The following is a 28,000-nucleotide window of genomic DNA, read 5'->3' as shown; positions in this document are numbered from 1 at the left end:
TGTCCCTAAAGTGGAATAAATTCGAAGGCGCTTGGAGCGCTGAAGTCGGACCCTTGGCAGCTGACAGCGGGGCAGCCACAGGGAAGCTCCCGAAGTGATCCCCACTTGGTGTAACCTGGGGAAGCTTCAGCCACAGCCAGTCGCAAAGGTGCGCATTTCACCAAACATCATCATCTTTCAACGTTGAATGCGCCTAGTTGACTACTGCCTGACTACGAGTGACTACCAGCTTTATTATTGCCCCAGAACAATTTAAGAAGGCTCTCAGCCACTACCACCTCTCTGCAAACATCACCTCCATCCCCACTCGTGCGACACCCACCCTGACAACATGGCCGAGGAGGAAGATACCAACCGCGTAACATCGACCTGGCCTGACCCTCCACCGTTCTGGAAAGATTTCACCCCCGAGAACATCTCCCGCTACGACACCCTTAAATCAGACTACGCGACAGCACACTCCACCCCCGACGCAAATTCCATAACCCGCCTCCCCTCCATCCCAGAAGACCTCATCAATCTCCAACCACCACCCGAACCAACAGACGGAAAATGGAGGTTATATAGCGAAGCCCAAGCAGTCCGTTTTTCCTCCTCCCCCCTTCCCTTCCCTATACTAACACTCCCCTCCCCCCAGCTAACCGACACCCTCCAATCCCTCACCGAAGCGGGCGTAACACCCCTCCTCCCCGCCTCCATCAACCCCTCCTCCCAAGACTCCAAACACCTCGACCGCTCCTTCGAACTCAAAAAGCTCGCAAAGTCCATCCTCCTAAACTACCTCGAACTCGTCGGCGTAATGTCCCACAACCCCGCCCACGGCGCCGCCAAGATCCAGGACCTCAAGACCCTCATCCTCAACTTCCACCACACCCTAAACGAATACCGCCCCCATCAGGCACGGGAGCAGCTCATACAGATCATGCAGGACCAGCTCGACACCAAGAGGGCCGAGACCGCCGCCATTAGGGGGGTGGTGGACAAGGCCAGGAGGATGATTGAGGGGTTGGGGAGTCTGGAGCTGCCGAGGCTGGACGACGAGGTGGTCACGATGGGCTCAATAGGGGGCAGGGAGACGGAGGAGAGGAGGAGGGTGGCGGCCGAGAGGTGCACGGTTGGAAGTGTGGAGTTGGAGTTTGCCTAAGACAATAAAGATACCCGGGATGATATTACAGCATGTGCCAGAGGCGAATTGCACATACATAACTAGCTTCACAAAAGCCATGATCAGATCACACAACGAACGACCTAGCAACTTTGAAAAAGATAAAAAGCTGCCTCTTAAAAGATACACACAGAAGAAGACCAACTAAATAGGCAAGTGATATTAATCACAACAACAACTACCACCCATGTCAGCACCAAAACCTGATGAAATAAAACAAATAAAACCCATCTACCAGTCTCGATCCCTTGCTCCCTCCCCTCCCTCCAACCACGTCACATGAAACTCCAACGACACACCTCGTTCCAACCAAACAACTACCCAGGCCCGTCCCTAAAAGTGCAACTAGAGACCAATCAAACACTCAAAACACGAGCAGAAGCCGAACAACAAGATGCCCACCAACTCCAGGAAAAGAGTGAGCAACTCCTCCGAATAAATTTCCTTCCCGAGCCGAGCCAAGAAAGCAAATAAACAATGATTTGCCTAGCTTCCTTCCACTTAGCGCAATTTTTTTTTATCAACTCCCCAACCCCATTCCTTCCCAATCATGTTCGCTCGCGTGAGCGTCGTCAAACATCTTCTCAAGAGCAGTGCTGAGCGTCGCCAATATCCTCCCCGCCGCCACTTCCTCCTACGGTTGCGATCCCGCCGTGGTTGTAGCGGTTGCCTGTGGCGGGATGGGGGGGGGTGGGATGGGCGTCTGTCTCGGAGGTCCCGCGGCGTGCCCTACAGGTGGGATCTGCGGAGGGGGCACGGCCGTCTGCCGGACCGGGACTGCTTGTGACTGCTGCTGCTGCTGCTGCTGTGGCTGAAGCTGAGGGTGATGTGGCTGTGTTGGGGATCGCTGGGCTCCTTGTTGCTGCTGGTGCTGCTGATGCTGCTGAGGCGGCTGAACTTGCTGCAGATGTGAATACGGAGGCTGGCGTTGCTGCTGCGGGGGCGGGTGAAAGTGTTGCTGCTGATGCTGCTGATGCTGCTGGAGAGGGGGCTGGAACTGTTGCGGCCTTGGTTGTTGTGGCTGCTGCTGTGGTTGCTGCAACGGCGGTGGAGGCGGTGGAGGAGAAGGCCCTGAGGGCTGGCTTTGAGGCCCCGGAGCCTCTCGTTCCAGAACCTGACTAAGGTATGGCAGATCTTCTCTGGCTTTGGGTTCACGCTCGTATACCCTCCTTATGAGTTCCCACTCCGAGCGCGTCATGGCAAAGGCCTGAGGAAGAAGGAACGCAACCGTCGGACTTCTCATGTACTGGCCAAGTACCTCCCGGGCTTCGGCCTCTCCTCGCCGCTGTGACTCCGCCCTGTGAGCCTGCTCCGGACTCAGGGCTGGCTCTTGAGGCTGTGGGGGAGGCGCCACCACCTGCTGCTGGAGGGGAGTGGCGCTGTTCCGGGGAGGAGTCGGATAGTTCGGGAATGCCCCTGAATTCACCGTGGGTGAGTAGGCTGGCGCTGTGCTGGACTGGCGGTTGGCCAGCGGGAAGCCTGCTGATGTGGGAGTCGGTGTGTCAGGAGACTGCGCGTAGTCGTGTCGAACCGGGGCCTGCGTCAGCACTGGGGGGGCCTTCGGTTGTACTTTGCCGTCTTCCCATCGATAGACGAATACGGCGAGCAACATCGGCTCAGTTCTTGACTGCGGGATGAAGTTGTCCTCCAGATTCATCATAAACTCAGGGTGGCCACCTGCACCGGGTAGGACGGGCACGAGATAGCTGTCTCGGACGTTTGCCAGCCCCTTGCGGTCCACCACACCATATCTCTTCTTGTTGACAAAATACTCGACAAGCTTCTGCATGCCGGCCTTGCCTTGAGGGGATGTTGGCTCCAGGTTCACCACGATGACCTCGGAGACTTGGCTGTAGCGCATTCCGCAAAGATACACATTGGCTGCTTGCTCATCTATGCGCCCGCAGACGGTAATGTTCTTTGGGATAACCTTATCCCACGTTAAACCAACGCTCTCTCCGGGGTTCGCACCGCCAATGTGCTTCGCGGTGACTTGGAACTCGGCAATGGTGTTCATGACCAGATTCCCACGCCACACCACATCCGGATCCGTCTCTTCTTTTGGCGAATATGGCGGTGACTGGCTCCCGTCATCATCAAGCATGCGATCAACATCTGGGTCCACGCCGGGACCGGTTGCGGGCGGGGCAGCCAGGGGAGCAGCCGGGCGCTGAGAAACGGCTGGCGATTTGACACTGGAATAGACCTTGTTCAGATCAAAGTCGGCGCGACTGGGTGACTGCTGCGTGTCGACAGCCAACCCTCGAGATGCCGACCTGGCACGGCTCGCTTCCGACGACTCTCTAGGTTCCGACTTTGGGGCGCTAGGTCGACGCACGGGAGCTGACGGGATGTCTTCCGTGGTCATGGCATAGTTGTCGTCGCCAATCACCTCGTCGCCCTTGTGCGTTCTCCGTATCCGGGGCACATCCTCGGTGATCTTGATGGCTTGCTTCTCGGCCCGGGCCTTCATCTCGGCTGTCTGATCCTGGAGCTCCTTGGATGCCAGCTCTTCAGTAGACATGGCAGCCAGCATGGGCGGTGTCAGAGTCCCTTCCAGCAGCCGGGATCCCAGTTCGAGGTTGGACTTGAGGTTGTGGACAAGAGTCCTGCCCTGGTTGCGGTAGGAGTCCTGGGTGGGATGGGTATCGTAGACGGCGCGCTCGATCTGGAGCGCAAACCTTTCGGCACGATCACTGACAGGCATCCCATCGGAGGGAACAACACCCTTCTTTTCTGCCGCGCCAAGCGAGTGCACAAGAGACTTCACGAGCGCCTTAGCCACACCCTGCCGACTGTCTGGCAGCTCGGTGGCTTTGGAAGGGAGGTCAGCAGGAGGGGTATAAGCCGGTGTAGATACCGGAACAGACTGTGTCTCGGTGACTTTGCGAAGCTTCTGGGGGAAAGAGAGCCGCCGGAGTTAGTGACTTACATAGATCAAGGCATGGAGTTGCTGTGAAAAACTTACCTTGTTCTCCTTCTCCTGAGCCCCGTCGGCGGTTTTCCGCTTCTGACCCGACGCCTTGGTTTCCTTTTCCTTCTTAGGTTCGGGTGCCGGTGGAAGAGGTGGTGGCGGTGACTGCTGTGGCGTCCGCGATGCTTCCTCCTTGAGGTCACTTGTTCGCTTCTTGCCCTTCTTGGTGCCCTTCTTCTTCTTGGTCTTTTCCTCTTCATAGTTCTTGCGCCGTGTTTCCCAGAGCTTCTCGCCCCTCTCCATGCTGGCCAACAGCTCCTTGTGGTTCTCTGGCTTGCACTGTTCGCAGAAATAATTCTTAGGTATGTCTTCGGCGAACTGGCTCACCCCCATGCAGATGTTGTGTTGCCAGGCGGTACAGGTGTCGCAAGCGATCCAGGCTTCACCGGAGTCCTCATCTTGCTCGGTGGCGCCGCACACGCAGCGGATGATCTCCTCCTCTGGTTCTTCGGGTTCGGGGGCAGCCTTCTTGCCCTTCTTGGAGCCGCCGGTTCGCTTCTTTGGCGGTTCGACGAGCTGGTCGAGCTGTTCGTGGGCCTTGTGCTGGCCCTTTGTCGCTCTGACGGAGCGGCGGGGTTCTGGGTCTGAAGTTAAGTCGAGAGTCAGTTGCTGGTTCTTGAGAGCGGTCTGAGTGGTGCGCGCAGACCGGCGTCGCGGAGCCATACTGCTGCTGCTGCTGCTCCTGTTGGGCTTGGAAGAAGAGTTGGGGGTGGGGGTGGGTGTGCGCGAAGGGTTCAGTCGCCGCGCACGTTGCTGCTTACCAGACATGGTCGCGTCAAAGGGAGACGGACGGTAAACGGGTGGAAGGTTCAGTAGGTAGTAGGTAGGTAGGCGTGGCAGCAGCCAGACAATGGAGGCGTGCTTGCTCTCCTCTCCTGTCGCTTGCCGAGTGGGTGGGCTACTGTTTGCTCAAAAAGCTAGGTAGATAGATGGCTACCTAGATGGGTATGCGATGAGATGGCATGCGGGTCACTCGATCAGGTAGGTAGGTATTTTACGCTTGCATGGGAACTAAAATGACCACCAGATTGCCATCTGACTGCCCGACGTGACGCGAGAGAATTGAAAAGCAACAAAAAGTAAACAGAATTCAAGAGGATAAGCCCTGCCCGAAGCTATCCCGCGAAGAAACCAAAGCGCCCACGGTAGTATTTCCCTCTTCCTCTCTTTGGCGGCGAAGGAGGGGGGAGGTCCCAAACTTTCCTCACAGCTAGCAAGTCCAAGCTTCAGAAGGTAGGTAGGTAAGTAGATGGATGGATGGAGCGGGCGCGCAGTGGCGTGGCGCGACGGGTCGATTCCAGCAAAACGAAGGACTGCGTAACGGAGTAAGATAATTCTTTGTAAGGTGTCAGTATGCGACAATGGCGTTGTCACGTTTGTTGACTCAATCGCGTTTCTCGATTTTTGGGTGACGAATTGCGGAGGTTGGAAAGAGGAGATTGATCGAAGGTGGAGAGATGGCCGAAGAAGAAGCGCGAACGGCCAGCGGAAGAGCCGAGAGGGATTGGATTTGGAAGCTTGGGGAGGACGGGAAATCGGCCTGTGCTTGTTATGTAACGCTTTTTTTTGTGACAAGCAGCAGGTGGGGTTTTGTAGCAGTGGCAGAGAGTCGGAGCTTGGCAGGTTCAAGTCCCGATGGCGGGACATGTGCCTTGCAGGTCAGGCAGCAACAGGAGCTACGCGTGTGAGGGCGCTTGCCTAGAGCTCCCAGGCTGGGGGGGGCTACCTGAAGGTGAGGGCGAGGTGCAGCAACATCCATCCATCCATCAGCCTTAGTTCCAACTGTTGGACTTGCCATAAAACCCCAAACCACACGATTGTTCCCGACAAGCGCCTGAAAGAGGCCAATCGTTGCCGTCACCGCCATCACTCCTCCCCGCTTCCAACTCCAACAGTAAACAACTGCCATCATGTCCAGAAGATACGATTCCCGAGTATGTTGGCTGCCCGCTGTCTTTGGCTCCACCGATATTGGGGGCATGGTGTTGCGCTGGGAGCTCCCTTCGCGGCCAAGGGTACACCACGAGGCTAACTGCCATGTCTAGACAACCATCTTCTCCCCCGACGGTCGCCTGTACCAGGTCGAATATGCCCTCGAAGCTATTTCTCACGCCGGCACAGCCATTGGCATCCTGGCCAAGGATGGCATCGTCCTCGCTGCTGAGCGCAAGGTCACCTCCAAGCTGCTCGAACAGGACACTTCGGCTGAGAAGCTCTACATTCTCAATGAGTACGATACAGTCATGTCTGGTCGTTCAGTATGGGCTATGGTTGTGCTAACCTGGCTTTTGTTTGTAGCAACATGATTTGCGCCGTCGCCGGCATGACCGCCGACGCCAACATCCTCATCAACTACGCCCGACAAGCCGCCCAACGCTATCTCCTTACATACAACGAAGACATTCCCTGCGAACAGCTCGTCCGTCGTCTCTGCGATCTCAAGCAAGGTTATACACAACACGGTGGTCTCCGGCCCTTTGGCGTTTCCTTCATCTACGCCGGTTGGGATCCCCAGCGCCAGTTTCAGCTCTACCTCAGCAACCCGTCAGGCAACTACGGCGGGTGGAAGGCGACAAGCTCGGGCGCCAACCACGCCAGCGCCCAGAGTCTTTTGAAGCAAGATTACAAGGAGGATTGCACGTTGGAAGAGGCCTGCGGTATGGCCGTCAAGGTGCTGAGCAAGACGATGGATTCCACCAAGCTTGGCAGCGAGAAGAGTGAGTCTTGGGGGCGGATTTATAAGAGGGATCATGGCTAACAAATGACAGTCGAGTTTGCGACGGTTGGCCAGACCAAGGACGGCAAGATTTACCACAGATTATGGAGCGCCGACGAGATCGATGCGCTACTCAAGAAGCACGACTTGGCCAAGGACGAGACCAAGGAGGAGTAAATAGACTGGGTCCATGGTGGTGGACGGGAACAATCGCGATATGGAATGGTTTTTCAGCGCCGCATGTACTAATAGAAGATGTGCCAGATGCTGAACTGGACGTGAACTCCTTGCTTCTGCACCGTGTATCCCATCTTTCCTGAAGCCACTGTTTGTCGGGTCCTTCATGCAAGTTATAGGGGAAGGCATGTACCTGTTAAGTTCCCAGGCTCTTATTACATCATTTACAGATCCCCATGTTTAAGTTCCCAAGTACATAGATACCCAATGGTACTTTATACCGTGTGACAATTGTCGACAAATGTTGTGGTTGGTCACTATACACCCGAATCAGCTTTCCTCTTCACCTGCTATTCAGCTCTCTCAACTGGTAGCCTACATTCCTGCCACCAGCACCCTCCTCCTCATCTCTCAACCTCCCATACCCCGGTCCATCCTCTGCCGCCCCCGGCGGGCCGGCATAGGGCTCATCGCACTTGGCGCTGCTCAACCTAGGCCAGTACCGTCTGTAACTCCAGTATGCCACCGTCCAGCCCAGCAACCCGCCAATCGTCACATCATAGACATCATGCCTGTAGTCCTGACACCTCGAGATAGCAATCATGGTTGCGCCCACCAGCGGCGCCAGACAAAACAGCGCCTTGAGGAGGTCGCCCCTCACCACCTTTTCCGTGTGCTCTGCTATTGACCCTGGACCGTGGGCAAAGATTCGGGTTTGGCCGGCCAGAAAGAGGGAGAGGTAGCCCAGCCCGGCGAAGGAGAAGGAAGAGTGGCCCGAGGGGAAGGACCGCCAGCCGTCGTGGAGCTTGTGGTGGCCTGTTTCGGTGCAGACGGATATGTCTACCAGCTTGTCGAGGGGGGTGTCGGGGATGGGGGCGCATCGGGCGAGGAGGTCGGGACGGGGGCGGCCGACGGCGTTTTTGATGATGTCGGTTAGGAGGGAGGTAAGGATGAGGGAGATGGCGAGGCCGAGGAGGGTGACGTGGTGTTTGTGGGAGGAGGCCGAGGAGAGGAGGTTGGAGAGGCAGATGAGGATGAGGGGGAGGAAGAGGGCGTATATGAAGTCGTGGGCTGGAGGGGGGCGCGAGGGTCAGTAATGAGGTGGAGGGGCGCAAAAAGGGAACGGGGCGGTTTACTTAGGGGAACTCTTTCGACCTCGGCGTAGGGGAACGAGATGCGCAAGTCGTTGAGCGAGAACATGCGGTGGAAAGGTTCGACGAAGAATTGGATGAGGATGTAGCTGGAGAGGAGAATGACGAGGCCGATGTAATCAGAGGCATACGTTCTCTAGATTCGGAAACACAATCAACATCTAGTCCAACAAAACACTACAACCTGTAAGTGACTTGCATTCCAGAATCGCATCACGGAAGCCAGGAAACCGTTGCCGGTTGCCGGCGAATTGGGCCTCGGGGGCGCCATGGCGAGAAGTCACCGCCGTCGGAGGGATCTGAAGGTGCTTCGGAGCATTGAAGCTGGTGCAAAGGACAGGAAAGTGAAAGAGAAGATGACAAGGTAAGCTTTCTGTTGAGGAGGATCAAGGACCAGGTCAGCTTGCAATATCCCTGTCGCAAAGGCCCAAAAGCCGACTTGGCCTTGCTTGGAGGGGGGCTAGAGTCTGGGGATGACGGTTCTTGGCGTGTGCAGGGGGCGGTTGGATGTGGGGATCCCTGCTTGAACTTATCAACTCTCCTTGCTCTTCAACGCCCTTGTGGCTTGCCCTTCATGCCTTTCTCCTGATGAAGGGCAAGGGCTATTATGTCTTCATGGGCTTAAAGTCGAGTTTTGCTAATTTCAGAGTCTCAATCCACACTCAAAATAATCCCTCTGAGGGCGAACATAGCCAATACGTCGACATGTTGTATCCCTTCGAATTTGGTCTTGTATGCCCTCGAGTCCTCGACTTCGTCACGGTGATGTCGGCTCTAGATATATGATGAGGCCATGGGCTTCAAATGAGGTTTTCTGTCTCTCGACAAACTATCGAAACATCCTCCAGTTTTCTAATCACTTCTCACCAAGGTGCCTACCACACAATGTCTTTTTCACAACTACTACTTGCAACTTTGGTTGCGCTGGCAATCCCAGTTCAAGCCATTCCTCATCTTCAAAACCATGACACAGCTTGCTGCCCATGCCCAGCATCCACATCAGCCATCACTATTATCATCCCAGGAGAGACCATCACCGTCACTCTGGCCCCTCCGCCAGCCCAAACAGTGACTGTCATTCTCTCAACACCACCCACCGAGGAAACCATCCTCCAGACAGTTACAGTTATCCCACGACCAAGCTTGGTCGCTGAACCACCCATAATCTATTCAGTGCCTCCCCTTGTCCAGACCGTGACATTCTCATCACCAAACCCGCCCCCGCGTGTGGTCCGCCTCCCGTCAACAGTCACCCTGACTCAATACCCCCCTGAACCGACGACAACCACATCTTCCCCCCCAATTGAGTCAACATCATCCCAGGAATACGTCACTGTAACTGTCACCGCCAACACCCAACCATCATCATCCACTTCCGAACCCGAGGAACTCCTGCCCCCCCTCACATTAACTCCCTACAGTCCTTCTAAACCAATCACCTCCTCCTCAACTACCACCATCCCCCAAACCTTCATCTTCACCCCCTACAACCCACCCCAGCCATCAACCTCGACCTCCATCAGCACCCACACCTCAACCTCGACCCTGCCATCTTCCCCGCCAACACTCCCGGTGTCAGATGAAAGCGACAGTGACAGCGACAGTGACAGCGACAGTGACAGTGACAGTGACAGCGAGGACGAGAAGGAGGAGGACATCCAATCAGCAGGCTGCACCACCGGCACATCCACCATCCTCTCCACCACAAGAGTGACAGTCTACAACACCGTCACGAGGACGGTATACCCTCTTTCCTCTCTTCAAACCATCAGCAGCACCGTGACGAGTATCAACGGATAAGCTGCCGGCCGTCCTAGTTGGTGTTATTATATATTTTTATCATGTCGTTGTTTTTCCTTGATGTAATGGTTCCGGAGTTTTGGGGATGATGTACAAGTGATGGATAAAATTCAAAAGTATCACTACCTGAATACTGTTTACCTTCCTGTGTACCTATTCATTATCGACTGTCTCACTATCAGTGATATTTCCTCACAGAAAACCGTCAACTTCACAAACCAACCATTGTTCAGGTCATGAGGTATCATTAAAACACTACCAACACAGCCCTCCAGGGCCGGGAAATTTCTGCAAAGAGACGCACAAAAACACAAAAAACAACCACCGGTAAATACAGGGAATCATGCTATACTACTCTACCAGCCCCAGCAATAATATGACCTTCTCACCACCCACCACCAAGGACTTCCCTCTTTTTGCCCCTTTGGTTCCCCGGCCCATCCCCTCCTCACTCCCTTTCCCTCCGTTCTGATGCTAAGAGCCCCCGCACCCCTTCAACAAGCAAAATGATACTGTAAAAACTCAAAAAGTAATGCCCTTGTTATTTGTTCCCACACTGCAGACCAATGACGCCCATCCCATCAAGGGGGTAGACTATAATACTCCCAAATCGCTCCCTCCTTCCCCAAATAAACTTAAAAGATAGAGACAACGCCAATGAGACAGATAAAAGGGAAAAAAGCCAAACAGCAACTTTAACCCCTGATGATAAGAGAACAAGAAGAAAAACACTCTGATATCGCCTGCCCAGTTTGTTGCCGCTTCCGCTGCCACGCTGACGATGCTGTAAATAGGAAAGAAAAAAAAGGCTGGCTGACGGATGGCGGTATCATGAAGAAGAAAATGCTTTGTTTGCTGTCCCGTTGCGAAACTTTTGCCCCTCAAATATTTGTCGTGTCGTGTCATTAATAGACCCATTGGCGGGTCTTAAGATTTGTGATGCCTTCTCCGCCCTTCGTTCTCTTTATGCTTCCTCCGATGATGGCGACTCCTACGCAGCTTCTTCGGCAAGCAGGCGTTGAACCTCTCCTTCGTTCAGGAGCTTACGTCTGCCGAGCTCTTCTGGCGGCCTGCCATCGCGGACTGCACCAAAGTCGAGAATCTGTGTCTGGTTAGCAGCTGTCTTGCACCGATGATAGACAGGGGACAAGAGAAATCTCACCTCGATATATGTCAGATTTCCTCGCTGGACAGCAGCCACGCATCTCCGGTCATCAAACTTGACCTGCCACACTCCGCTCAGATCTGTCAAGAGATCTTGAACCAAATCACCATTATCAATAGACCACATCTTGACATTCTTCTCACTGCCCGAAATGACCTTGGCGCCGTCGTGTTGAAAGCAGGTGATAGCTCCAGTATGTGCCACGAGCGTCCGCTTGCATCGGCCAGATTCGGGGTCCCAGATTCTCAGAGTGCTGTCTGCTGCGGCCGAGACCAACCAGTCATCCCGCAGGTCGAGAAGTCCCACCAGCAAACTGTGGCCCTCCAAGGTGTGCAGGCACGCCCCCGTGGCAAGGTCCCAGATCTTGACCATGGAGTCCATCGAGCCCGAAATGCAACGGTTGCGCTTGTGATCGAGAACTACCGAGTATACTTTTTGACTGTGGCCCTGCAGGACATGCAGTTGCTCTCCCGTGCTGATTTTCCAGACCCTGACAGTGCTGTCGTAACTCCCAGAGACCAAGGTGTCAGCATGAGCTGAGATGGCGCGGACCGAGTGAGTGTGCCCGCCGAGGATACGAATAAAATACGGGCACTGATCGTCACTAGCCGGAGGGCCCGTCTGAATGTATCGGCGAGAGCCCGCCTCGGGCAACCGCCAAATCCGCAGCTGGCTGTCTCGGGAACCTGTGATTATCAAGGGCTTCTGGGGCATCATGACCGGCTTTCCATTCTCCATCGCTCCCGTCTCTGCAGGCATCAAAATTTGCAAACAGCGCACAGTACTGGTGTGGCCGTAGAAGGTCTGAGTGCAGATGCCCTTCTTGATGTCCCAAACACGAACCGATCGGTCCGTGCTGCCCGACACCAGTGTGTTGCCCTCGTACTGCAGCGCCCAGACACCACCTTCGTGACCTTCGAGCTTGGTGCGGAGTTCGCCCGTCTTGGTGTCATAGACGTGAATCAAGGTGTCGTCGCTCCCAGTGATGATCTTGTCTTCGTCAAATTGGAGGCAAGTGATGACGTGGCGTGGGTGGGCAGCAAAGGCGACATGCTCGGGCCTGACCTTGCCGTTCATCCAGCTGTTTTTGATCATGTAGTGCCTCCGGTAAAGCGACTTGAACAAATGGAGGTGCCGCAAGCTGGGAAGACCGATCTGAGGATCCGGGACGGCAATAGCGGCGGCGTTGGCAGCTGAGATGGGCCCCTCGGATTTGTGCGTCTTGGGAACCGGGGAAGTCCTATCATCCCTAAACTCTTGGGCCCCAGCACGCCGCTTGGCTCTATCAACGCCGATATGATTCAGCCCACGCTTCCGCTTGGACGTCCTGGTTGACTTTTGAACAGGCGTCTCCTGCTTTTCTGTTTTGACCACCGACCGGACGAGTTCGTTTTCACTTAATGTCAGTCTGTTTTGATGGCTCAAATCAAGCTCACAACCATCATACCCGACAGGATCCTGCCAACCCCAGCCTTGCTTAATGGCACGGTCCAACTCTCCTGATGATAGGGTGAATCCATCATGGTCAAAAAGCTCCTTCCACCCTGTCTCGTTGCTGTCGGCAATATGGCGCCAGTGCTTGGATACCTGGGCCACACGGCAAAGGTCCCGGTGATCGAGATAGGAGAGGATGTGAAGGCTGAGCTCGAGGGGTAGTTGTCGGAGAAAGTCGCACTTAAGGGCCGGGTTCACCACATCAGCTACCACACGTAGCGTCTTCCGGCTGCATCTTCGCAAAAACTGATACATAATCCACGTCTTGAATTCGTTGGGGAGCACCTCAAAGCCTTCAATTAGGGTGCGTGGGTCGACAAACTGAGAAGCCTGTGAGCCCATGACCTGTGATTGTCCACCAGAGCTGAACTGCATGGGTGACATGGCCATCGAGTCACCTTCCGTGATCTGGGTATCATCGATCCACCGTCTCCGATCAGTGCGAGTTACCTCGGAAGAAAAGGAGGCATCGGCATCAGGGGCTGCGTCTTCATCGGGAACGTCTGTTTGAGGCTGGGCGGCGGCCAACGTGGGGGACAGACGTGGACTTGGGAGGCTGGCATCTTGGACCGCAACGTTGTTGATATTTCCTCTTGACTGAAAGGGGTTGATGGCATCCTCGTAGGGTTCGAGATCGGCATCGGTGATGGGCGGGGTGGCCACATTGCTGAAAATGGTTTGCGATTCACTGCCAGCCGGACTGCCGGTATCGAAGAGGGAAGTTGACTGGCTGGTGCCGGACTCGATATTGTCAGTATTCAAGGCTCTCAGGCGCGAGGGTCGGTCCATGCCAAGGGCAGCAAGCTCGCTGGTATCCGGGGTGGCTAAAAAGGCGGAAGGGTGTCGAAGACCCCTGTTCGCACGAGATCCATGTGCTACGGCGCGCCGAAGTTTATCTGATGCGGCGTTAGGGAGGCCGGCGTGCTTGTGAGCCCTCTGTGAGCTTCTTCCGGCGGCTGGTGTGTTGCTGGGTGAAGCTGTGTGGGCGGCCGATTTCCGTGATCTGCGCGGGCTCGACCCGGTCACATCCTGAGAGCGAACAGTGGAGATGTCCAAGAGACTCTCCACGCCAGGTTCAGATTTGACGATGTTGGCATAGTCAATACTTTGTGAACGTCGCACCTGCACACCAACTTGTTAGCATTGCGAAACCGAGTGGCCAAGGGGGTAATACCACGTACCTGGGTATTTATGCTGTCCTCCTCAGCCCAACCCTCGATATCGTGGTCGTCAACATCAAACGTCAACTTTCGGAGTTCAGGCGGGGTTTGTCTGGCGGCGAGGGGGTACTCTTTTGAGTCGAGCGACTGCAAGCTCCGTGGCTCACGAACAAACAGGGACGGATAGGACCTCTTGGTCGTGGTCGTGGTGGTTACAGTCTTGGTCTCGATGCACTCCTCGGCAAACTGCATCCTCCGGCGAGAAGTGACCTCATCCTCCTCCCAGGTCATAGACACCTTATGGCTAGATCGAGGTCGTCGAACATCCATGCCGTTGGAGGCGGCTGGAGAGCTCATGGTCGCTGTGTGTGCGGGATGGCGTGGGCGATGGGAAGGAGAGGGAGGGACAAGATAAGGTATGCGATATGCAATATGCTCAAGGAAGAGCGTGTGGGTATTTCAAGTCCGAGCAGCTTTGGGGCAGGCTTCGTAAAGTGAGAGGAATATTTGGAGAGAGTGAATGGGATGAAAGCTGGCGGTTTCCAACGCGTACCAGCCACGACCGTTGGTGTTTCCAACGCGTCCCACCCCACCAGAAACCTAATTTGTGACAGCACTACAAGTAGGCTATCATGATGTGGCTCTCGAGACTCGGGTTGCTGCCGTTCCAGGGTTGTTTGCTGGAGTCGCGGGGCGGGGATGTTGGGGCGGTCGGCGGGAGATTGAGAAAATCGGATGGCGGTCGGCGACGCTGCGGGCTATACCTATTGGATGGAGGTGCGGTCAAGGCTGGTGGGTGCTGCTCAAAGGCGTGATCCCAAGCAAGAGGCAAAAATCGGCGTCGATGCTCTCTGTCTCTCGCAAACAAAGGGGGGGCGTCCTGCTGCACAGAGCGGAAAAAAGGAGGGATTGTATATCGGTCGGGGTTTGTTCTTGCCCTCGCTCAGTAGAATAGTGAGGCAAAGTCGTGGTCGTCGTGATCAGGGACGGGAGTCAGCGGAGAGGCAAGAACCATCCCATCCGCTTTGCGGCAGCGTGCGTGCCTGTGCTGTGGCCTGTGGCCTGTCCCTGTGCCACTGTCTTGTCTCTCCACGCCCAGTTCCGCCTAGTGTGATACCCCGTTGGGGGACACCAGCCACATCTTGGCAAGGGAAACTGCTGACCAACATAAGGCCGAGGTACCGCACTTCTGTCTATTTCTACCGTGGTTTCTCGAATCAAACGACTAGGAAATTATGAAAGACTCATTCTGACCGGAACTTCTCGTTTCTACTCTTGTTTTGGTGGTATCTGCCGCTGCGAAGAATTCGAGATGTGGCTTGGGCACTCAGATCCAGCCACGGCCGTGCGGGGCAAAGGGGACGCCGGGAGACCCGATCGGGCTAGAATCGCAGTCTCACTTTTGTTCCTTGGTTTCTTGGTGTCTTGGAATTCCGAATTTTCTGGGAGGCCGTTTGACAACTCAGCTCACTCCTCAGGTGCCAGCACCTCAAACTCAAAGCCACCCCAACCGATCTGTAAAAAGGGGCAAATATTCACCAGATATAATTACTAGTGCAGCCCCAGCTCCAGTTGTCGCATTGTTCCCTAGCCATCGATCACCATCTCTTCTGCCAGTGCTTGATCACCACAGTTCCAGAACATACATAACCTGTGGTGCCGTCACAAAGCAGCTCCATCCAGTAGGTACGATGACGACACTGATGCTGGGCAGCAAGGTCAAACCACATCTACAAACCGGGGATTTCTCACCTGAACTCATCTGAAGGCTGGAAGGCAAGCACTTTAATTTTTGACTGGAGGTCTCGCCTTGCGGGTGCAGATCTTTGTTCACGACAGCGCCGCACGTTGACCCGATCTCCTAGCCACAAAACACCTACTGCAGCCCATGGGGTTGTTAGTAGCTGCAGGTTACGGCCAATTACGGGCCGGTGGATCAATAAGGGATATCGAGTGAATATGAAAACAGATGTCCCAAACTTTCAAAATATCCAAGCCTGTTGGATATTTGGATAATTAGATAATAACGTATATTATAAGCGAGTCGTACATATAAGCGAGTCGAACAGTCTCCACCACGACGCGTCCTCCTTACACCTAACATCAATTTTTTCCACAACCCAATATGCCTCCTACTTCAAAGGAAGCCAGGATACTCTTAGCCCCTTGGGCTCTTCGAATCAATGAAAAATTAAGCCTCCGAGCTGCAGCTAAGCTCTACAACGTACCAGCTATGACTCTCTCTAACCGACGCGCCGGCCGGCCTGCACGACGCGATATAACACCCAATTCGAAAAGATGACTCAATCGGAAGAGGAAGCTATTGTCCGATATATTATTGAGCTATGTACGCGAGCTTTTCCACCAAGATTGCGTAGTGTAGATGATATGGCCAACCAACTGCTACGCGTACGCGACGCGCCCCTGTTGGCAAGTTCTGGGCACATAACTTCGTCAAACGTCAGCCACAGCTCCGTACGCGTTTTAAGCGTAGATACGACTACCAGAGGGCTAAGTGCGAGGATCCAAAGGTCATTGCCGAGTGGTTTGCGCTCGTACGGAACACTAAGGCTAAGTACGGTATTGTAGATGACGATATCTACAACTTCGACGAGACTGGGTTTATGATGGGTATTATCTTCGCGGGCATGGTAGTTACGACCTCGGACGGCCTTAGTAAGGCGAAACTAGCCCAGCCTGGTAACCGCGAATGGGCAACGGTAATCCAGGGGAGTTAATGCCCTCGGTTGGGCCATCCCTCCTTTTATCATCTTGGCCGCGCAGTACCACCTTGCCAACGAGGCACTAAGCAAGCGCAGGAGAGCCAAAAAACACGTGTGCGGCTTGGAGGATCACTTACTGTGCAGGATGCACACGATCTACTGACCAGAAGGCCGTGGGTGGGAGGCAGTGGAAGAAACGCAGCCGGATGGTAGTGGTGTAGGGGGTGCTCGTACAAAGGTTCAATGCTGTGTTGTATGCGGCAAGCCTGGCCATAATGCACGTACTTGCCAGGAGGCTGTAGAATCGTCTGATTCGGCTGTTTCTGATGTAATTATAGTTGGTTTCTAGTGTTGTTATGTTGCAATTGAGGATAGTTGTTGTAGGGTGGTGGAGACTGTACGACTCGCTTATATGTACGACTCGCTTATAATATACGTTAGGTAGTTTCAAACAAATCAGTTTCTCAGAATTCTACAATCACCTCACTCGCCATGGTCAAAGGTGCAAAGGTTGTTGATACTTGCTGGAGGTAGTATCTGTCTATGTAAGGTAATCATATTCTGAGCTCTTCAAACTAGCATTCCTTATAGTACCTTTTACATATCTATATCTCAGTCGAAGGATAGGTAACATATGATGTCTGTTGTTATTCCATTCATCATTCGAATCCTTATTACACTGACAAAGGTTCACTGCACTACCCATAAGTATGCGCAGTGTCCAGAAGGTTTTACAAGAATACTCTTCATTGGGTTTCTTGGAGTTCTATTTGGGGACGATATCTTTGCCTCTTTGCCTCTTGCCAACGTAAGATTTGGAGGCGCCTTCTAGCACAACCAAGCGATGTTGATAAACATTCAACTCGGATTATACCATCGGCCCAGCAACTTTTAAACTCTCATAGCATCCTCCCGTGCTTCTGTCCCAAATAATCACCTAGCGCAAAAGCCTGACCGCTTCGAAACCAAAGCACCTCACCGGGCACACCAAAACTAGGGTCCTCTATGATGTAACCTCTGGTCATGGTGATCCGCCGGGCCATGTCCGGTGCAGCAAGAGGAAGGGGCAAAACCGTTCCCCCCATCTTTTAACCTCACCTCACCCCCCCCCCTTTCTTACTCTTCTTGTCTTCTGTTCCCCATCTCGACCAGCCAAAAAATTTGAAGCAGTTGTGGACAAGCTGCGTGATACCAAAACTCCCCCCTTTGCAAAGAGCCAGACCCCTTTTTCCCTAATTCTTCTTGAGAAATAAATCGTCATAATGTCTTACACCTCCCGCGTGGGTCTAAACCACATCGATGTTGTCGGCCCCCTTTTGCGTAAGCTCTTCTGCCCCCTTCCACCAAGCAAACCACCTCTTGTTCCACGGCTAACCTGCTGTTATTCCCCTCCCTCCAGCGGTAACCGGCTCCTTCCTCCTCCCCTTCACAGCCTACTTCTCCCTCCTCTCCACCCGCGTCTCCATGTCCCGCATCGCCTCCAACTGCCTCCTCGGCTCCGCGCCCCCCTCGACCGAGCCCAACGCGGCCGCGAAGCAGCACGAGCTCCAGGTTGCCTCCCGCGCCCAGGGCAACTTTGCTGAATACGTGCCCCTCGCCTTGCTGCTCGCCGGAGTGGCCGAGCTCAACGGCGCCAAGAAGAATGTGCTGACCAGTGCTCTGGGGGCCCTGTTTGTCGCGCGGGTGCTGCATGTTGAGATGGGCTTGAGAAGACCCGAGAGCACGGGTGTTGGTCGGCCGGTGGGCTACTTTGGAACGCTGGGCGTGATGGGATTCCTGGCCGGGTATGCGGGCTTCTTGGTGAAGGATTATTGGGGGTTCTAAGAGGATGGCCTTTCCTGGACAGTCAATACCTAGGCTCCCAAAGCTAGTAGTCGAAGGTGTGTGCGTCATCTTTCAAGGCCCTGGTTGTACCTTGTAGTCTCTGTTGATTAGTCGATACAAAGAGTGAAATAGTTGTTAGACACATTGAGCAAAAGGGGAGAGGTATAGTAGGTGCGTGACAGTATTCTGGACAATTTGTGATCCTACATGACTATAACTAAAATGGGTATCGTGATTCTTCGGTCCGAAAGAAAAAAACAGAACAGACAAATAGGTAAAACGCCCACAGACAATAAAATATATCCAGATCTTCAATCGGCGTGATTGTGTCTTTACGCATCTCCATACACTGTCCCGGATGGCGAGCCTGCGGCCTGGCCAGACGTAAGGTCATTGAGAATCGTAACGTTGCTCTCGGCTTGCGAGGGAGTCGTGTCGCGGTTCTCGAGGTTGACAATGATGGCCATGGCACCGTCGAGAGTCTCCTTCTCCGCGCAGAGATCTCGGCGAATCTGGCCAATGCGACCCTCTTCCTCCATGAGCTGATCCAGCATCTCAGGAGTGGTGCGGTTGCCAGTAAGGCCAAGCTTATCCTGGAGGTAGGTCTCAATGACCGAGGCCACACGGGGAAACAGCCCAGACATGGCATGCATGCACACAATGTCTGTGAACCGATGAGCGGCAAGGACGTAATAGCCTCTGGTGTAGGCGGCCACATCCAGCTCCTGCTGAAAGGGCTCGGGGCCCATCTGGCGGAGGTCCTTCTCCATCTTGGCTGTCTCCTGGGCGAGTTCTTCCTCGCTGAGCTCCTCGATCTTAGGGAGTGAGCTAGCTGGTTCATCACCCTTGTGCGCGGCAATGCGGTAGTGGTTGCGGTGCCTAGTCAAGGTCCTTAACTCTTCAGCCTTGTACCGGTGCAAGGCATCGTCATTTCTGGTGAACAGACGCGTGCCCTCGAGTTCGTAAATCAGCGCGAGCTGGGCCTGCAACTCCTTCTTGTGCATCTCGACAAAAGCCTGCATGTGCTCGGTCGACAACTTGTAAATTGCCCGGTTCTTCAACGCCGCAAAAGTCGAGTCAAGGATCTCCTGGATTTCCTTGCTCAAGAAGTTGAAGGTCTGGTTGAGGAACGTCTGGAGTGGACCCTTCCAGGCCTTTGCCGCTTCTGTAAAAAGCGGTTCATAGACATTGGAAGAAACGAGGCCCGGCTGGCCGGGTATGGCATTGCGCTGGATCATGCGCCGAATTTCCATGAGTGTCTTGCTCGGCCTGCCTTTGGTCGGGGTCATGGTTGTGCGCATGTTCGTAGGGGTGGAGGGGTAAGACCGTCCCTCGGCATCTTCAGCCTTGATGCGCTGGCGGCGGCTGGGGGTTTCGGCCGGGGCAGGACGCTTTCTGCCACTGGGTGTGGGCGTGGGGCTGCCCTCCCTCGTGGGGGAGTCAAGATTGATGAGTACCGGAGCACTCGCGGCGGATGACTTGGCGAACAACCGTACGTTATACTTGGGCTTCAGCTCAAGAATGGCTCTTGTAAACCGGGTGGAACAGGCTGTGTCCCAGGTGCTCATAAATTCCTGGTCAATCACTCGCTTCTTCAACAGGCTGCTGAACATGGTCAGTGCCTTGTAAATTTCCAGATCCGGGTTCGCTGGTGGCCCCGGGTACAGTTGGAGCTGCTCAGCGATGAAGTTGAGTCGCTCAAGAACTTTACGCTTCACTTCCGGAAGAACTTTGGAAAACTCTTCGCCGAGCTTCAAAGACAAGAAAGCCTTCAGCTTTTCTATTCCGCACCTCTCCTGGTAGCGATCAAAAACATCGGGCCAGTGTCCTTCTGCTGTTCGATTGAAGAAGGCCTCTTCCCGCTTCGTCTGTTCTTCCAAATCTTGACCTTGTCGAGAGGTGATGAAATAACCCAAGCCGATGCGATGTCCACGGCCCTTGAGAATTCCCAGCCAGCGCTCAGTAGCTTGGTCATCTCGCGGCAGCAGGTCTGCCTTGGTGATCACCCCAACGCAACGGTGTTCAGCACGACTCTCCCGGATCAGGCGCAGCGCCAGCGAGTTTTCAGTATCCAAATTCATGGGCACAGCCCATAGAATGATGGCTTTCTCCCGCTTAATGTAAAGCTTGGTCAGGTTCTGGACGACACGCTCCAAGTAAGCATCCTCGGTCCGCCGAGCAGTGTTGAACACACCCGGAAGATCATAGAAGTTGAGGTCGGCTAGATCAGGCCCTTTGATCTCGAGCGCCACGGTATTTGGCGAAAACTGGGCCTCGGAGGCTTCCTCCTTGCGCGAAATCAGCTCGTGCTGAGTCAGCTGTTGGGAGTCAGGCCCTTCTCCACCCCGAGGCTTGGGGATGAAGGCCTGGTAGGGCGTGGATGGGTTCAAGATTGCGACCTGGGCGCAGCGCAGTACTGTTTCAATCTCTTCGCTGTCAAATCTGTCCCGGACTGTCTTGAACTCGTGGCGTCGTGTGCGACTGGGGTCGAGTTTGACCCAGGGAGGGAACGGGTTTGTTGCTGTGACATCCTGCTCGGTGATGGCATGATCGGGCAGCTTGAACCCGTAGTCCAGGTTCAGAAAAACCCGACAAGACCACTCATCAGCTCGCGAGATCCTGATATGGATCGGACACCTTGTGCAGGTGCCGCTGCTGCGAGGCAGACTGAGACCAGCGATGCCGGACATCAAACTCGATTTGCCCGACGACTGGTCACCGACGAGCACTAACTCCGGCAGACTGGCAACGTGCTGAATGCCACGAGACTGCAGCTCACCCAGGGCATCGTTGATGTCCTTGAGGAACCCTTGCCCGAAGTCCTTGAGGGCAAGATTGGGCCCCATCCCGACAAATGACCCGCCCATGCTTTGAGATGCCAGAGACATCAGGGTCATCGGCTCGTGGCCAGGCTCTTGCTTCATGCCGGCGCTTGTGATCGACTTGGCACGGGTTTCCATCCAGATGATTTCGTTATCCTCATCTTCGTACTGGTCCTCCACCTCCGCCATGAAACGGGTATCAGTCACACTAGCTACAGGAGGAGTAAGCACACTGTACGGAGGAACATAAAATGAGCGGAGAACTTACGAGCCGTAGACCGCGCTTGCCGCGTAGGTGAGCCAAACTGCGCCGAGTTGGTAGCAGCAAAACTGCGAGTGGCAGTGGTGTTCGCCACGGCCACACCGGGCTCGGGCTTCACTCTGGGAGGCATCGCTACTGTGTCGCTGTCAGACTCAAGTCACATATGGACGAGGCGAAATGATGGGCGAGCTTACCAATGCTGCTTGAAATGTACAGGAGAGTATTTTTCTCATGCGGCTGCTGTTGGAGGAGGTGGAGAGGAGAAGTCGTAGAAGTAGGAAGCCAAACGGAAGGCTGAGCTCAGGAAAGTGGAAGACGAGACGAGAGAGAGCAGTGCCAAACAGAAAACACCTTCGAAAAGACGTGAGATTACCAATGAAGAGTCGAAAAGTCGGAATAGTCGAAACAGTTGAGATGAAAGATCGACTTCGACTTCACGAGGGGGGCTCGAGGGTACAGCTTTTTTGCGGTGGAATGAGAATCTCGCGGTTTGCTCCAACCCAAGATGACACGCGTTAAGGAAACAGGTAAACAATGCGCGACTTTGCTAATATTTCTTAGCAGGAAAGAGAGGTGCTGGAGAGATGGCCTGGCCAGTAAAAGGGGCAGTTGCGAAAGATGGGGTTGGAGGGGTGTTTGCTAGTGGTTGCCTACACAACGACTTCACAACACCACTGCAATTGCCCGTTGGAAAATGTGAGCGAAAAAAGAATGGATCTAGCCACTTTACGCGAGATGAGACGCGACAAGACGTGACGCGAGGGGCAAGGACGCGTTTTTGCTGCGAAACTTAATTGGGCCTTGGCAGGAACGGGGAGTCTGACCATCCCACTTTGCCTCGGGACGTCTCCATCTATATCACCTGGACTAGCATAGTCTATTATGGTACCAAGCCCTGACGTCTCTCGTAAACCTGAAATTGACTTTGGTGATGAATTAGATGGTAAATTGTGGCAAGCATCTCATTTATTTGTAGAATGGTTCTCCTTGTCAGTTTTCACAGCTTCTCCATCTCTCATTTGAGAGGAGAGCATCAACAGCTGGTCAATGCGTCTCTCAATGACTTCAGTGAGCTTGACGATGAACGTCCAACAACACCCACGTCGCTCATGATGGCTCTCTAAAACCTACTGTTGCTGTTCTTGTCAGTCTACTCTGTTACCGCATGCGAGCATGACCAGGTCACACTGGAGAAGAGCGCAAATCCAAACTCAGAAACGGTGAAGGGCGGGCTGTCACGTGGCTCCACCTGCAACTGCCAGAGGCCCCTTGGCGCACATGCCACATTTCCCCAGGACTGCCCAGCTGACCCCTGGCAGTGAAGTCAGGATTCAGGGGATTTGGAGCTGCATCAAGCTTCTGACCCCGCTATTAAGCAGCACCAAGCCATTCAGCCCAACCATTCCAGTCCAACGACAACGACCTGACAGCTTTCTAGACGCCCTCATCGCTTCTTTTTCCCCTTGTTTTTTTGCAGAGGTGATCTTTGTGTTCTGAACAAGAGACGCGATGTCGCTTCAAATCCCCCACCACCAAAAGGCCAACGGCAACACTGGCGCCACCAAAGCCGTGATTCTCGTGAGTTGCCCAGTGTAGGGGGGCACTGGACACATTGGACAGATTGCTTACTCGTTTTCAAGGTTGGTGGTGCCTCTCGTGGCACTCGCTTCCGCCCGCTCTCTCTCGATGTTCCCAAGCCTCTCTTCGATGTTGCCGGTCACCCCATCATCTGGCACTGCTTGACAGCCATCAGCAAGGTCCCTTCGATCCACGAAGTCTACCTGATCGGCTACTACGAGGAGCATGTCTTCCGCGACTTCATCAAGGATTCGTCGTCCGAGTTCCCCGACCTCTCCATCAAGTACCTCCGCGAATACCAAGCCCTGGGCACCGCCGGCGGCTTGTACCACTTCCGCGATGCCATCCTCAAGGGCCGCCCCGAGAACATCTTTGTTCTGAACTCGGACGTCTGTTGCAGTTTTCCTCTAAACGAGATGCTTCAGCTCACACACGAGCGTCGCGCCGAGGCCGTCATTCTGGGCACCAGGGTCAGCGAGGATGCCGCCTCGAACTTTGGCTGCATTGTCTCCGATTCTCACACCCGCCGCGTGCTGCATTACGTCGAGAAACCCGAAAGTTACATTTCCAATCTTATCAACTGCGGAGTCTACCTCTTCCGTGCCGATGTCCTCTTCCCTTCGATCCGCACCGCCATCCAGCGCCGCGCCGACAGACCCCGTCTGGGCTCGTACCGTTCATCCGAGAATCTTGCCAGCTCGTACATGTTTGACGAGGAAGACACGCAGAAGAATGAAGTCATTCGGTTGGAGCAGGATATTCTCGGAGAAATGGCCGATACCAACCTCTTCTTCGTCTATGAGACCAAGGACTTCTGGAGGCAGATCAAGACGGCCGGCTCTGCCATCCCAGCCAACGCCCTGTACCTCCAGAAGGCCCAGCAAAGCGGCTCCAGCGAGCTTGCCGCTCCTTCAGTCAACATCAAGGCCCCCGTATTCATCCACCCCACGGCCAACGTACACCCCACGGCTGTTCTGGGCCCCAATGTCTCTATTGGACCTCGCGTGACGATTGGACCTGGCGTCCGCATCAAGGAGTCTATCGTGTTGGAAGACGCCGAGGTCAAGCATGACGCGTGCATTCTGTACTCAATTATCGGTTGGGGCAGCCGCGTCGGTGCTTGGGCTCGTGTGGAGGGCACACCAACCCCCGTGACGAGCCACAACACGAGCATTATCAAGAACGGTGTCAAGGTTCAGGCTATCACCATTCTTGGCAAGGAGTGCGGTGTCGGTGATGAGGTCAGAGTGCAGAACTGCATCTGCCTGCCATTCAAGGATCTGAAGAGGGTAAGATTCTTTCCGATGTCGTAGTGATGTGTGGGTTCCATGAAATGAGCTAACCTGTGTAACTCTAGGACGTTTCCAACGAGGTCATTATGTAAGGATGGGATGAAGAACAAAACGAAGAGATGAGATACCAAAGTTGAAGTTGATCAGTCATGGAGAATGGGACTGGGTAGTGGATTTGATCAAACCATTCTAGCATGTTTTGATAGATGCAAGCAGAGTCGGAGTCAGGAGCCATAAAAGATTTATCGTAATAATAGACGTTGAAGTTTTGCAATCTGCTTCTACCTCGGTAACAAGCTTACAGCTGGAATCTAGGTGAAGGTCCGCAGACACGTTTGATTATGGATATCTTTCAAGTCCTGTTTTGATTCTTGGAAAGTTGAGTTGGAGGGGAATTTTGGGAAACATCTATCATATGACGAGAGGGAAAGGATCCCATTCAGGAATTTTACATCTGCAGTAATAGGCTTGATATTGGAAGCGTTCAAATGTCTAACAGGAAGGCTTGAAAGGCTCGTATTACTGCTTGAGTGCATGGAAAGTATAATATCAGGAACAACCCCTGAATAAAGACAACATCCTGACGTAGGTAGGTATTAATATGTCATATTAAGATGCTGCAGGTGATACGGGGTTTGGTCCGATTGATGGAAATTCAAGCTGTAAGAGATACTTGAATCAACTGATAGGAAGAAGAAAAGAAAACACGTCCGTTGAATGGGACCGGACTCTTTTTTATGCATGTGGAAAATGGCACCTTTCCGGACACCCGGCCGGCCTTCGGGAAAGCCACCGGTTAGACTCCGTCGTGCCCTAACCTTCCATGCTACCCAGACCTTGGCCCATAACAGCAGGTAAGGTATGCGTACCTAGGTAGGTAACCTACGCTGCAAATAGATGACAGTTCGTTACCTTATGTACTTGGATGTATAGATGATCTGTTCAGATGACGCCAAGTAAGCGTATCGCATATTCTTCTAGTATGACGTGTCGTTCTAAACAGGGGAGCGTCGAGGATTCTCGCAAGTGTCCCTTTTGGGTGTTGTAGTCTTCTATTTTGTGATCAGTCATCAACGTAGGGGTTGTGTGTGTACGGTGAATTACCATTTCCTTCTTTTTGCTTCTAGAAGAACCGAAGCTCAAGTACTGTGGCGAGAAAGAGGGAACAAAATGCTGATTACCACCGATTTGGCATCGCGGCTATACACGTCCTCTGGAAACATGCTTTGATCACTGCAAAAATAGAAAATGATCGACATTGCAATTCTTTGCCTCCTGTGTCCAGCGAATCCTTCTGCCGTGATGGGATTATTCACCGCAGGCGCCACGGCGCAGCGGCGAGGCATCCGTGTCATGAGTTCAACCCCTGGCCTGCCTGTCTCGGGTATCACGCCCCGACCATTATGTCCATACTTAGAGTTCAAATTGGAATCACTGAGTTGCTTTGAAGGTCGCTGTCAATGTCTGATAACCATCTTTTGATCCTCCTCAGACACTGAATTCAACACCTGCCTACAGGGAACGCAAGCCTTCTCGTCAGTGTCCGCCCAAAGGTGAAACCTACCTGATACTCAGTGTCCACTTAGAACTTACTGAGTAATCGGAATGATCAATGTCCGTCACTGGGCACTTCCAAGACTTGTTGGTGTTGACTTCATCTCTGGATCTGCCAGAACATGTCAGTTTAGGCATCAAAAGTCCGATGCTGAGGTCTTTGATGAATCAGATTCTGCTTTGAAGTATGGTATTGTCCTGTGGGTGTCTTCCTCGGCCTGGAAGGATCCAATCTTGTTTCGGGCCTTTCCGAGCAGCCGCTTTCCGGCACACGTAGCGCTGAATTTGATCTGCCCTCGGGACGGCCCTGGCTCCCTCAACCTGATCCACATTCCCTCCCGGCCCTAGGCCTGAAATGCTGCTCGACAACCCGATTTGTGAGGTGAATACCGTGATTAGCCCCTGAGCCTTCATCCACCATCGCCAGATACGATTCAACTTGTACAGGTTCGTATTTGGACCTTGCCACCAAGCCCTGCTCAACTCACCACTTCCTGCCGTGCTTTACATCTGCGAAATCGGGACAAGAGTGCTTCTGAAATACCAGAAGGGCCATAAAACATGTTGGCGGGTTAGTGGCAGGGAATGAGTCTTGGACTGGGGATCACACCTCTTGGAGGGGCAGGCCATCTTGGCCTGAAAGACACCAGAAGCTGAGCTGATTCCCGGCCAAGATGTCCTCCGCATCACAATGATACCCTTTCGAGCCTTAGTTGCAGCCCTTGACGCACAGGGCGGACAGGGGGAAGCCCTGGGGGGCCTGGACGCTCGAGACCGGGACCAAACGCAAGTGATGGTGATGGACGGGCCTCATCGGAAGGGGACAAAAGAGCCTGACAGTCTCGATGCACTTGGCAGGTAATCCTGGCGCCAATAGAGCCCTGTGAATCTCTAGGAAGTCCTATCTGACCAAGGAAGTCCCGTCTGCACGCGATGCTGGCTATCACATATGGATGCGGACTAGATGCATGGGATCAAGTCATTGTTTGCGTGTCGTCAGGAGGTCTGAAGGGGTGGGGTGGGGGGGGGAGAAGGAGGTATCTATTGCAATGAGCAACATGATTTGTGAGGAATCCCACGAGGTGGATGACCCTGGTTCATCCCCCCAGCCCGTTGATCAGGAAGGAATGCCATCATCTGATACATATCGTGATGATTGGGTATTGATCGATAGACCTCTAATTAATGGACAAAACAATACCTATGAATAACGGGACGAGAGTCATCCCATCGTGTCCCACTGTTTGTTTGGTGGGAACAAGGGGCGGTGAGAGATGGGTGAATCTCGGGGAATGGGAAGGGGGAAGAAGAAGGCGTCTGGGTTTCTCAAGCCCAGCAGGTAGAGACTGCAACAACAGCACCTCGCTCAGAAAGCTAGGCCAGTCCATGACGCAGACTGTCGATCCTACTGGAATCACCCCACGACCTTCTATGGGGGCTTGTTTGGAAAGTACAAGTGCTGGGAAAGAGCCATCGCCATGAGCCTTATTCAAAAAGGGCTCTCAGCGAATCAGATTGCGGCGGAACTAAAGCCGAGTGTGTGTCAGCTCAATCCTCCTCTCTTCTCTCACTGGAAGTCAAAATACTTTGGGTTAGCCTCCCGCTCAGGTGCTTTTCCCATTTTCCAAAACCCCTCAATATCAAATCCCGCGGCTCTCCCATATCTTCGATTTTCCTCAGTGCTGATATGGAGCTATCGCCAACAGCGCTCTCACCCACTGACAGCAGCAAACATTCTCGTCAATGGAGCCCCGCGGCTTGCTACCCGCCTCCCGTCCCGCGAACCCCGAGTGTCCGTCCTGCTGCTCATAGTCCGTCCACCTGCAGCTGAGAGCCCAATGTCAAAGTGTCCCGGATTGGTGCTTGGCGTTGGTTGTCCTGGTTGCTACACACCCACACGCACGCTGAGAAGGGGCCAACCGATTTCTGACGTTTGATCATAGATAGGAACCTCTCCTCCAACGTGGCAGGGGAAGCCATGCTAATCTGCCAACGTTGGTGTCGCCCGATGAAGACCCACGCCGAGCTACATCCGTATCTTCAGACCTCAGCTTCTACTGCAATGTCTCAACCCGCCGCTCGCGGGCTAATTCTTCTGATTGCTTCGAAGTGGCCAGGGCAGCTTGTGGGTTCCTCAAGCTTG

The 28,000-nt window shown here is 53.9% G+C and overlaps 9 protein-coding genes across 9 annotated transcripts; 5 read left to right on the top strand and 4 right to left on the bottom strand.

Annotated features, from left to right (window-relative positions):
- Positions 1-86: 86 nt before the first annotated feature.
- Positions 87-1,792, top strand: MED7 (Mediator of RNA polymerase II transcription subunit 7). Its single transcript, XM_062889977.1, has 2 exons — positions 87-580; positions 638-1,792. Exons 1-2 carry the CDS (start codon positions 332-334, stop codon positions 1,142-1,144), a joined length of 756 nt encoding a protein of 251 aa, XP_062744018.1. The 5' UTR covers positions 87-331; the 3' UTR covers positions 1,145-1,792.
- BYE1 (Transcription factor bye1) lies at positions 1,750-5,900 on the bottom strand (the record flags this gene model as incomplete). The annotated part of the gene is made up of 4 exons (XM_062889978.1): positions 4,901-5,900; positions 4,134-4,723; positions 2,285-4,061; positions 1,750-1,835 (listed from the first exon to the last, which is right to left on the bottom strand). The coding sequence occupies exons 1-4, from the start codon at positions 4,905-4,907 to the stop codon at positions 1,750-1,752; spliced, it is 2,460 nt and encodes an 819-aa protein (XP_062744017.1). The 5' UTR covers positions 4,908-5,900.
- PRE9 (Proteasome subunit alpha type-3) lies at positions 5,733-7,032 on the top strand (the record flags this gene model as incomplete). Its single annotated transcript, XM_062889979.1, has 4 exons — positions 5,733-6,073; positions 6,185-6,369; positions 6,438-6,856; positions 6,908-7,032. The coding sequence occupies exons 1-4, from the start codon at positions 6,050-6,052 to the stop codon at positions 7,030-7,032; spliced, it is 753 nt and encodes a 250-aa protein (XP_062744016.1). The 5' UTR covers positions 5,733-6,049.
- Positions 7,033-7,375: 343 nt separating this feature from the next.
- On the bottom strand, positions 7,376-8,454 carry QC762_405230 (uncharacterized protein; the record flags this gene model as incomplete). The annotated part of the gene is made up of 3 exons (XM_062889980.1): positions 7,376-8,103; positions 8,169-8,319; positions 8,368-8,454. 3 exons carry the CDS (start codon positions 8,452-8,454, stop codon positions 7,376-7,378), a joined length of 966 nt encoding a protein of 321 aa, XP_062744015.1.
- Positions 8,455-9,068: 614 nt separating this feature from the next.
- QC762_0071860 (uncharacterized protein) lies at positions 9,069-9,983 on the top strand (the record flags this gene model as incomplete). The annotated part of the gene is made up of 1 exon (XM_062883753.1): positions 9,069-9,983. One exon carries the CDS (start codon positions 9,069-9,071, stop codon positions 9,981-9,983), a length of 915 nt encoding a protein of 304 aa, XP_062744014.1.
- Positions 9,984-10,455: 472 nt separating this feature from the next.
- Positions 10,456-15,048, bottom strand: CDC4 (SCF ubiquitin ligase complex subunit cdc4). The gene is made up of 3 exons (XM_062889981.1): positions 13,824-15,048; positions 11,146-13,764; positions 10,456-11,085 (listed from the first exon to the last, which is right to left on the bottom strand). The coding sequence occupies exons 1-3, from the start codon at positions 14,157-14,159 to the stop codon at positions 10,975-10,977; spliced, it is 3,066 nt and encodes a 1,021-aa protein (XP_062744013.1). The 5' UTR covers positions 14,160-15,048; the 3' UTR covers positions 10,456-10,974.
- Positions 15,049-17,284: 2,236 nt separating this feature from the next.
- On the top strand, positions 17,285-18,507 carry QC762_405250 (uncharacterized protein). The gene is made up of 2 exons (XM_062889982.1): positions 17,285-17,845; positions 17,925-18,507. The coding sequence occupies exons 1-2, from the start codon at positions 17,788-17,790 to the stop codon at positions 18,347-18,349; spliced, it is 483 nt and encodes a 160-aa protein (XP_062744012.1). The 5' UTR covers positions 17,285-17,787; the 3' UTR covers positions 18,350-18,507.
- On the bottom strand, positions 17,678-22,315 carry QC762_405260 (uncharacterized protein). Its single transcript, XM_062889983.1, has 3 exons — positions 21,628-22,315; positions 21,440-21,568; positions 17,678-21,383 (listed from the first exon to the last, which is right to left on the bottom strand). Exons 2-3 carry the CDS (start codon positions 21,561-21,563, stop codon positions 18,682-18,684), a joined length of 2,826 nt encoding a protein of 941 aa, XP_062744011.1. The 5' UTR covers positions 21,564-21,568; positions 21,628-22,315; the 3' UTR covers positions 17,678-18,681.
- Positions 22,316-22,380: 65 nt separating this feature from the next.
- On the top strand, positions 22,381-24,617 carry QC762_405270 (uncharacterized protein). The gene is made up of 3 exons (XM_062889984.1): positions 22,381-23,011; positions 23,074-24,300; positions 24,369-24,617. The coding sequence occupies exons 1-3, from the start codon at positions 22,943-22,945 to the stop codon at positions 24,393-24,395; spliced, it is 1,323 nt and encodes a 440-aa protein (XP_062744010.1). The 5' UTR covers positions 22,381-22,942; the 3' UTR covers positions 24,396-24,617.
- Positions 24,618-28,000: the final 3,383 nt, after the last annotated feature.

This window comes from Podospora pseudocomata, chromosome 4, assembly GCF_035222375.1.
Source record: "Podospora pseudocomata strain CBS 415.72m chromosome 4, whole genome shotgun sequence".
Classification (NCBI taxonomy): Eukaryota; Fungi; Ascomycota; class Sordariomycetes; order Sordariales; family Podosporaceae; genus Podospora; species Podospora pseudocomata.
Note: the sequence above shows the minus strand (reverse complement) of the source record. Positions and strands in the feature narration are given on the sequence as shown.